The sequence below is a fragment of the Notothenia rossii genome, assembly GCF_949606895.1.
Source record: "Notothenia rossii genome assembly, contig: scaffold_47, whole genome shotgun sequence".
NCBI lineage: Eukaryota > Metazoa > Chordata > Actinopteri > Perciformes > Nototheniidae > Notothenia > Notothenia rossii.
This window is the reverse complement of record NW_027639907.1, coordinates 97,181-107,505: the sequence shown is the minus strand read 5'-3', so window position 1 is coordinate 107,505 and position 10,325 is coordinate 97,181. Positions and strand designations below refer to the sequence as shown.

At 39.9% G+C, this 10,325-nt stretch overlaps 1 protein-coding gene across 1 annotated transcript; it reads right to left on the bottom strand.

Moving 5' to 3' along the window:
• Positions 1 to 4,219: 4,219 nt before the first annotated feature.
• On the bottom strand, positions 4,220 to 8,231 carry LOC307027269 (uncharacterized protein). The gene is made up of 4 exons (XM_079695477.1): positions 6,757 to 8,231; positions 6,217 to 6,494; positions 5,760 to 6,094; positions 4,220 to 5,624 (listed from the first exon to the last, which is right to left on the bottom strand). The coding sequence occupies exons 2-4, from the start codon at positions 6,329 to 6,331 to the stop codon at positions 4,815 to 4,817; spliced, it is 1,260 nt and encodes a 419-aa protein (XP_079551603.1). The 5' UTR covers positions 6,332 to 6,494; positions 6,757 to 8,231; the 3' UTR covers positions 4,220 to 4,814.
• Positions 8,232 to 10,325: the final 2,094 nt, after the last annotated feature.

Here is a 10,325-nt window from a genome sequence, read left to right as displayed (position 1 = left end):
CGTCTTTGATACTGGACAATTTTTGTTTTATTCTCATCTAAAAACAGGGATGATAGCTCATGCAATAGAGATTTCAAAGGTCTTTTATTTTGAAACTCTACATCAGAAAGTCCTGATTCTCCCTGAGTGACTAGGTGGGGTGTCCTCTTATCACCCTGGAGGGAAATGAGTATTTGATACTGGACAGTGTGTGTTTTATTCCCATCTAAAAACAGGGATGATAGCTCATATATGAGACTTCAAAGGTATTTTATTTTGAAACTCTAAATCAGAATGTCCTGATTCTCCCTGAGTGACTAGGTGGGGTGTCCTGCTATCACCCTGGATTGAGATGAATCTTTGATACTGGACAGTTTTTGTTTTATTTTCATCTAAATACAGGGATGATAGCTCATACAATAGAGATTACAAAGGTTTTTTATTTTGAAACTCTAGATCAGAATGTTCTGATTCTCCCTGAGTGACTAGGTGGGGTGTCCTGCTATCACCCTGGATTGAGATCTGTCTTTGATACTGGACAGTGTTTGTGTTATTCCCATCTAAAAACAGGGATGATAGCTCATATATGAGACTTCATAGGTATTTTATTTTGAAACTATAAAGCAGAATGTCCTGATTGTCCCTGAGTGACTAGGTGGGGTTTCCTGCTATCACCCTGGAGTGAGATGAGTCTTTGATACTGGAGAGTTTTTGTTTTATTCTCATCTAAACAGAGAGGGATGATAGCTCATATATGAGATTTCAAAGGTCTTTTATTTTGAAACTCTACATCAGAATGTCCTGATTTTTATTTGGAGTGAGTAGATGGGGTGTCCTGCTATCACCCTGGAGTAAGATAGGTCTTTGATACTGGACAGTGTTTGTTTTATTCTCATCTAAAAACAGGGATGATAGCTCATAAAATAGAGATTTAAAAGGTCTTTTATTTTGAAACTCTACATCAGAATGTCCTGATTCTCCCTGAGTGACTAGATGGGGTGTCCTGCTATCACCCTGGATTGAGATGAGTCTTTGATACTGGAGAGTTTTTGTTTTATTCTCATCTAAACAGAGAGGGAGGATAGCTCATATATGAGATTTCAATTTTCTTTTATTTTGAAACTCTACACCAGAATGTCCTGATGTTTTCTCAGTTCTCTAGGTGGGGTGTCCTGCTATCACCCTGGAGTGAGATGCGTCTTTGATACTGGAGAGTTTTTGTTTTATTCTCATCTAAACAGAGAGGGATGATAGCTCATATATGAGATTTCAAAGGTATTTTATTTTGAAACTCTACATCAGAATGTCCTGATTTGTTTTCGGAGTGACTAGAAGGGGTGTCCTGCTATAAACCTATAGTGAGATGAGTCTTTGATACTGGACAGTTTTTGTTTTATTCTCATCTAAAAACAGGGATGCTAGCTCATGCAATAGAGATTTCAAATGTCTTTTATTTTGAAACTGTACATCAGAATGTCCTGATCTTTTCTGGGTTCTCTAGGTGGGGTGTCCTGCTATCACCCTGGAGTGAGATGAGTCTTTAATACTGGATTGTTTTGGTTTTATTCTCATCTAAACAGAGAGGGATGATAGCTCATACAATAGAGATTTCAAAGGTCTTTTATTTTGAAACTCTACATCAGAAAGTCCTGATTCTCCCTGAGTGACTAGGTGGGGTGTCCTGTTATCACCCTGAAGGGAAATGAGTATTTGATACTTGACAGTGTTTGTTTTATTCTTATCTAAATACAGAGGGATGATAGCTCATATATGAGATTTCAAAGGTCTTTTATTTTGAAACTGTACATCAGAATCTCCTGATTCTCCCTGAGTGACTAGGTGGGGTGTCATGCTATCACCCTGGAGTGAGATGGGTCTTTGATACTGGACAGTTTTTGTTTTATTCTCATCTAAAAACAGGGATGATAGCTCATATATGAGATTTCAAAGGTCTTTTATTTTGAAACTCTACATCAGAATGTCCTGATTTTTTCTGAGGGACTAGATGGGGTGTCCTGCTATCACCATGGACTTAGATGAGTCTTTGATACTGGACAGTGTTTGTTTTAATCCCATCTAAAAACAGGGATGATAGCTCATATATGAGACTTCAAAGGTATTTTATTTTGAAACTCTAAAGCAGAATGTCCTGATTGTCCCTGAGTGACTAGGTGCGGTGTCCTGCTATCACCCTGGACTGAGATGTGTCTTTGATACTGGACAGTTTTTGTTTTATTCTCATCTAAAAAAAGGGATGATAGCTCATACAATAGGGATTTCAAAGGTCTTTTATTTTGAAAATCTACATCAGAAAGTCCTGATTCTCCCTGAGTGACTAGGTGGGGTGTCCTGTTATCACCCTGAAGGGAAATGAGTATTTGATACTGGACAGTGTTTGTTTTATTCTTATCTAAATACAGAGGGATGATAGCTCATATATGAGATTTCAAAGGTCTTTTATTTTGAAACTCTACATCAGAATGTCCTGTTTTTCTTCGGAGTGACTAGATGGGGTATCCTGCTATCACCCTGGAGTGAGATAGGTCTTTGATACTGGACAGTGTTTGTTTTATTCTCATCTAAAAACAGGGATGATAGCTCATACAATAGAGATTTAAAAGGTCTTTTATTTTGAAATTCTACATCAGAATCTCCTGATTCTCCCTGAGTGACTAAGTGGGGTGTCATGCTATCACCCTGGAGTGAGATGTGTCTTTGATACTGGAGAATCTTTGTTTTATTCTCATCTAAACAGAAAGGGATGATAGCTCATATATGAGATTTCAAAGGTCTTTTATTTTGAAACTCTAGATCAGAATGTCCTGATTTTTTCTGAGTGACTAGATGGGGTGTCCTGCTGTCACCATGGAGTTAGATGAGTCTTTGATACTGGACAGTGTGTGTTTTATTCCCATCTAAAAACAGGGATGATAGCTCATATATGAGACTTCAAAGGTATTTTATTTTGAAACTCTAAATCAGAATGTCCTGATTCTCCCTGAGTGACTAGGTGGGGTGTCCTGCTATCACCCTGGATTGAGATCTGTCTTTGATACTGGACAGTGTTTGTTTTATTCCCATCTAAAAACAGGGATGATAGCTCATATATGAGACTTCAAAGGTATTTTATTTTGAAACTCTAAAGCAGAATGTCCTGATTGTCCCTGAGTGACTAGGTGGGGTTTCCTGCTATCACCCTGGAGTGAGATGAGTCTTTGATACTGGAGAGTTGTTGTTTTATTCTCATCTAAACAGAAAGGGATGATAGCTCATATATGAGATTTCAAAGGTCTTTTATTTTGAAACTCTACATCAGAATGTCCTGATTTTTCTTCGGAGTGACTAGATGGGGTGTCCTGCTATCACCCTGGAGTAAGATAGGTCTTTGATACTGGACAGTGTTTGTTTTATTCTCATCTAAAAACAGGGATGATAGCTCATAAAATAGAGATTTAAAAGGTATTTTATTTTGAAACTCTACATCAGAATCTCCTGATTCTCCCTGAGTGACTAGGTGGGGTGTCATGCTATCACCCTGGAGTGAGATGAGTCTTTAATACTGGAGAGTTTTTGTTTTATTCTCATCTAAACAGAGAGGGATGATAGCTCATATATGAGATTTCAAAGGACTTTTATTTTGAAACTCTACATCAGAATGTCCTGATTTTTCTTCGGAGTGACTAGATGGGGTGTCCTGCTATCACCCTGGAGTTAGATAGGTCTTTGATACTGGACAGTGTTTGTTTTATTCTCATCTAAAAACAGGGATGATAGCTCATACAATAGAGATTACAAAGGTCTTTTATTTTGAAACTCTACATCAGAATGTTCTGATTCTCCCTGAGTGACTAGGTGGGGTGTCCTGCTATCACCCTGGATTGAGATCTGTCTTTGATACTGGACAGTGTTTGTTTTATTCCCATCTAAAAACAGGGATGATAGCTCATATATGTGACCTGCTCTATCATTTTCAGTCACATTGACCCTGAAACACATTTTGAGTTTGATACACTGTTGGAAAGATGAGATTATTAGCTTTCTAATGATATCAATATTGTTTTTGTCCTCCAAATATTAAGCAAAATACGTCACTTTACATAATGAATGTCATCGAACCATGATTTTGAGAAAAAGGCCTTCAAAGTTTGCAGTACTTTCTTAGGTATTTATTCAAATGAACCATACCATAAAACGAATTCATCTAGAGCTGTTTGCACAAAAAAACACACACACACACACACACACACACACACACACACACACACACACACACACACACACACACACACAATATACTGTTCTCTTGTTGTCACTTTCATACATCAATACATGGAACAAAGGCACTCACATACACATGCACGCCGTACCAACGTGCACTCCCGTACACTCCCGAACTCACGTGCACGTTCATCAATTTATGTATGTATTTTGGTCATGTTTGAGCACATGCTTATGCGCACACATCTATTCCCATGTACATGGCCATGTGCACACCCAGACCACATGCACACCCGTACTCACGTGCACGCCCGTACTCACGTGCACACCCACACCCACGTGCAGAATCATCAATATACAATTTTTATGAAAAACACTATGAATAAATACTTAAATGAACTGATTGCATGTTAACCTCTAACAACATTAGAATCATTTGGCACAAAAGCTAATTTAGAGAAAGAAGCAAGCAACAGAACAGATAAATATACTACACAATATAAAAATAGCAAACAATCAACAGAGTAGCTAACAGTACTTAAAACCAATTTGAAATATATATTTACAGCATTTATAGAAGAATGACATAGTGTTGATGTATTATGCACTCTCACTCATTAAGAATGAGGTGTTAAGGGTTTGGGGCAGGTGATGTCTTTGGTTTCCTCAGTGCAGAACTCTCTGATCTTCTCAAAAAGATACCACTGCCGTTTTTCATCAAGCCCAGGGGGAGTCAGTTCAGTGGGACGTGCCTCCTGGTCAGTAAAGCACCCTGTGCGTAGCAGCTTGAAGGATTCTTCTTCTTTACGTTCAAACTCCTTGGCGTAGACCACTCCAGGCTCGGCACTGGTGAAGCGTAGGTGATGGTACCTCTTGATACCTGGAAGCGGTCTGAAGCTGGGGGCAAGGAAGTTGTGCCAGTCGTCTGTTTTGACGAAGGTCTCCCCTGACTCATTGCCAACCAGCTGGGGGATGTTGACTCCAGTGACGGTACTGGACCTGACAGCCTGGCTGATGTCCTTCAGGCAGGACACTGGTGTGCGGCGGAACTGCTGCTTAAACAGGCCAAAGCACCAGTCAGGTGCAAATTTGGTGTGGCCAGCAATAAGAAAGTTGAGGGAGATATCTTCATGGAGTCCCACCATGCAACGCCAAGCAAGGTACCAGAGGAGGTATCTGTTTTTGTTCTGACCAGAGCAGTTGTCACAGTGCAGGTGAACATGTTTCTCCCCAAGCCCATACTGAGAGAAGAAGTGGTGGAGGTAGGCAATGACAGCATTGGAACCCTTGCTGCTGCAATGAGCCTCATCTATGAGGTAGTTTACCTGCTGAGGAACACCTTCACAGCAGACACCAAACAGTCCACACTTCCTGGGAACCATAAAGTAAATGGGCCCGGGCTGGAGAGGGTCACTGGGGTAGTGAACCTGTAACACCAGACCAACAGATGAATTAACTAATGAGTGATCTATACTCTAATTCTAAAAATGTGTGAATATTCATATTGTTACATTCCAAACATTCTGGATTATCACAGCATTCATCACATTCACACACCTCACCTGCTGTGCATAGTCAAAGCTGTAGTGGATGGTGATGTATCTGCTACAGGGTTGGTTGGGTCCTAATTTGACACCCAGCTCTCTAGCTGTTTCTTTACAGCTGGCGACCATCTCCTGGTAAGCCTGACGCTCCACCCCCACGGTGCGGAGGTGTTCTTCCTGCTTCCTGAGCTTCGCTGACTTGACACAGTCGGGAAAGTTGGAGCTGCGGTAGATGGCAATGTTGTTTTTCTGACAGAACCAACATAGGTCTGTCATCGGCCTCCCAATAATGACACTGGGAGTCAGCTCCTTCCACAGCTTCCTAAATGTGCTGTTGCCAGCAGCACGGTGACCTGGAAAGGTGATTAAAGACAAAGATAGCATTGTTAGATTACTCATCATTAGTTTTCCATTGAGGTTTCCTCGTGTAAAAAACCCCCAAAAAAACAAGATTAAAATATAAGAAAATACCCACCCTTCTCCTGCATCTGAACCTTGTATTTCCGCCACACAGAGGACTTGGTCTCAGTTGTTGGTAGAACACTGATGTCCGTCCTCTTAAACCCTGGAATCCGTCCAGGAAGTGGCATGGCAAAGACATCTGCAAAGTTGGTAATGAACCGTACAATTCACTGGATGTCTTCAAAGGACAACACCCTTTTGGTCACCACACGACCACCACGTCTTATCCTTGAGGCCAAGCCATGTTCCTTGAAGAACTTGATGATACCTGTCAGCTTGTCTTGAGAAATTCTGGAATGGTTTAAAACATCAGTCTTTGATTGTTTTTTATGGCTTTCTTTAATGTATGCATTGTAGTATATACATTGTCGTTGTATTTTTTCATTATGTAAAAGCATGTATATATATTTATTTATGTATTACTATTGCTGTAAATTCTGCTTCTATTCAGTTATTGTCAAACTCAGTTCAACTCATGCATGGCTTATTACCACTTCATTTGAAAATAGTAACACTACCAAAAGTGAAGTAGCCTTTTCAAAATCAAACTCACCCATGTAGAAACTTGAAAGTCTCCCGGCAGATTTTGTGCCCATCTAAGAAATAGGACGTTCTCTGCTGTTTCCGCTCCTTTTGGTGTCCTCTCTTTGCACAAGCGGTCTCTTTGGAGAGGTTTATGTTGGAGCTTATCTTTCCAAGTAGCACCAAATGCTTTTCACCTGGAAAATCATATAACATTGCATAATGTGTTGCGTCAATCACTCATCACACACAACTTAAATCTTTAACGTGTAACAGAACACACAGGCCCACCCCCCACACATTGCCTATAGTATTATGTTAAACACACTCCCATACACACATATTCTATCTATTATAAAGGGTAATAATAAGTACAGGCTAGTCTGGCAGTGACTCCAGAGTAAACTGCTCTCACATGAGATAATACATTTGTAGCTGCCTATCTCTGCAAATCTTTAGATAATTAGGCTGGGGCCACATGTGATTTAAGGGGTAGCCAAAAAAATATGTCTCCCCATGTGGATAAAATGTAGGGTTGAAACATTTATGAAAATGTTCACCACAATAATTTTTCAATGAGTATTAGCCAACTTTAAGTTGTAGGTGGTTATGTGAGCATTATTTTAATTGTTGTTATGTTTTTAACACTAACCCATACTCACACACACATCGTTACCACAGTCAAAGGTATTTAAATAATATAACGTTATAACGTTACTTACCATTAGTCATTTCATTCATTTGGTCTCATCTCTTGACCATCTCCTCAGGGGTGTAACGGGTGTAACAGGGAACTCCATCATTAAATGTACAGCTACACCTGTAGTCACGGGCCCTCTCAATCTCTTGAGCGCTGTCCTCTCTGACATAATGCCGTACGGACTGAAGTGTCTCAGCCACCGGGTCGTTCAGCAGTGGTTGTTCCTCTGTGGTGTCCTCATCCTCTTCAGCATCCGTGGTCTGAGGGCTGCTGTCAGTGTCAGGGCTGTCTGACTCTAAATCGGAGCCGGATAACGGGGAAACTTCAACCGGTGCCGTCAAAAAGTAATCAGTGATCAGCTGAACCCATTGCTCATCAGAGGCTGTCCCTCTCACAATGTTGGAGTTCAACAGTATTGCGATTTGATCTTCTCTGGAATCCATCGATCTGATTAGCGGCTAATAAATTGTCAAAGTACGGAGGAAAAATATTTTCGTTTTACTGGGTGAAGGTCGCGAGGAATAATGTTGGTTTATATAGTGTGTGTGTGTGTGTGTTTGTGTATTTTGCGTTTGTGTGTATTGTGTTGGTTTCCCGGGGAAAACCCTCACAAGAAACACCGGCTGTTGTTATGCCAGCTGTGACGTTACGTTACTCCGTTCTCCGCTCGTAATGATGCCTTTACAAGCTTCAAAGTTGTATTTATCATCTGAATTTGGCAAAACAAGTTTAATATTCTGAAAGCCAAGACTTTGTTTATTTGAAATCAGATGAAAATAAACTATCACGGACTCTGCCGTGTTATTTATGATTATTATATGCTTTTCATTCATAATGTCAGCCGGAGGGAGGGGGGGCAGCGCTGCGGAAGAGCAGCGTGAGAGCTGTCATCTTCCCATTACAAGCTTCAAACATGTATTTATCGGTTGATTTTGGAAATAAAAGTTTCAGATTCTGAAAGCCAAGACGTTGTTTATTTGAAATCAAACAAAACACCAAAACCCCGAAAAACTAGTTTTTTACTCAAATCCACGTTTATTTTGAAATGAGCCGTTGCGACTTCCGACTGATTTCGATAGAGCGGGTCACATATGAGACTTCAAAGGTATTTTATTTTGAAACTCTAAAGCAGAATGTCCTGATTGTCCCTGAGTGACTAGGTGGGGTTTCCTGCTATCACCCTGGAGTGAGATGTGTCTTTGATACTGGATAATCTTTGTTTTATTCTCATCTAAACAGAGAGGGATGATAGCTCATACATGAGATTTCAAAGGTCTTTTATTTTGAAACTCTAGATCAGAATGTCCTGATTTTTTCTGAGTGACTAGATGGGGTGTCCTGCTGTCACCATGGAGTTAGATGAGTCTTTGATACTGGACAGTGTGTGTTTTATTCCCATCTAAAAACAGGGATGATAGCTCATATATGAGACTTCAAAGGTATTTTATTTTGAAACTCTAAATCAGAATGTCTTGATTCTCCCTGAGTGACTAGGTGGGGTGTCCTGCTATCACCCTGGATTGAGATCAGTCTTTGATACTAGACAGTTTTAGTTTTATTTTCATCTAAATACAGGGATGATAGCTCATACAATAGAGATTACAAAGGTCTTTTATTTTGAAACTCTACATCAGAATGTTCTTATTCTCCCTGAGTGACTAGGTGGGGTGTCCTGCTATCACCCTGGATTGAGATCTGTCTTTGATACTGGACAGTGTTTGTTTTATTCCCATCTAAAAACATGGATGATAGCTCATATATGAGACTTCAAAGGTATTTTATTTTGAAACTCTAAAGCAGAATGTCCTGATTGTCCCTGAGTGACTAGGTGGGGTTTCCTGCTATCACCCTGGAGTGAGATGAGTCTTTGATACTGGAGAGTTTTTGTTTTATTCTCATCTAAACAGAGAGGGATGATAGCTCATATATGAGATTTCAAAGGTCTTTTATTTTGAAACTCTACATCAGAATGTCCTGATATTTCTTCGGAGTGACTAGATGGGGTGTCCTGCTATCACCCTGGAGTAAGATAGGTCTTTGATACTGGACAGTGTTTGTTTTATTCTCATCTAAAAACAGGGATGATAGCTCATACAATAGAGATTTAAAAGGTATTTTATTTTGAAACTCTACATCAGAATCTCCTGATTCTCCCTGAGTGACTAGGTGGGGTGTCATGCTATCACCCTGGAGTGAGATGAGTCTTTGATACTGGAGAGTTTTTGTTTTATTCTCATCTAAACAGACAGGGATGAGAGCTCATATATGAGATTTCAAAGGTCTTTTATTTTGAAACTCTACATCAGAATGTCCTGATTTTTCTTCGGAGTGACTAGATGGGGTGTCCTGCTATCACCCTGGAGTTAGATAGGTTTTTGATACTGGACAGTGTTTGTTTTATTCTCATCTAAAAACAGGGATGATAGCTCATACAATAGAGATTTCAAAGGTATTTTATTTTGAAACTCTAAATCAGAATGTCCTGATTCTCCCTGAGTGACTAGGTGGGGTGTCCTGCTATCACCCTGGATTGAGATGCGTCTTTGATACTGGACAGTTTTTGTTTTATTTTCATCTAAATACAGGGATGATAGCTCATACAATAGAGATTACAAAGGTCTTTTATTTTGAAACTCTAGATCAGAATGTTCTGATTCTCCCTGAGTGACTAGGTGGGGTGTCCTGCTATCACCCTGGATTGAGATCTGTCTTTGATACTGGACAGTGTTTGTTTTATTCCCATCTAAAAACAGGGATGATAGCTCATATATGAGACTTCAAAGGTATTTTATTTTGAAACTCTAATGCAGAATGTCCTGATTGTCCCTGAGTGACTAGGTGGGGTTTCCTGCTATCACCCTGGAGTGAGATGTGTCTTTGATACTGGAGAATCTTTGTTT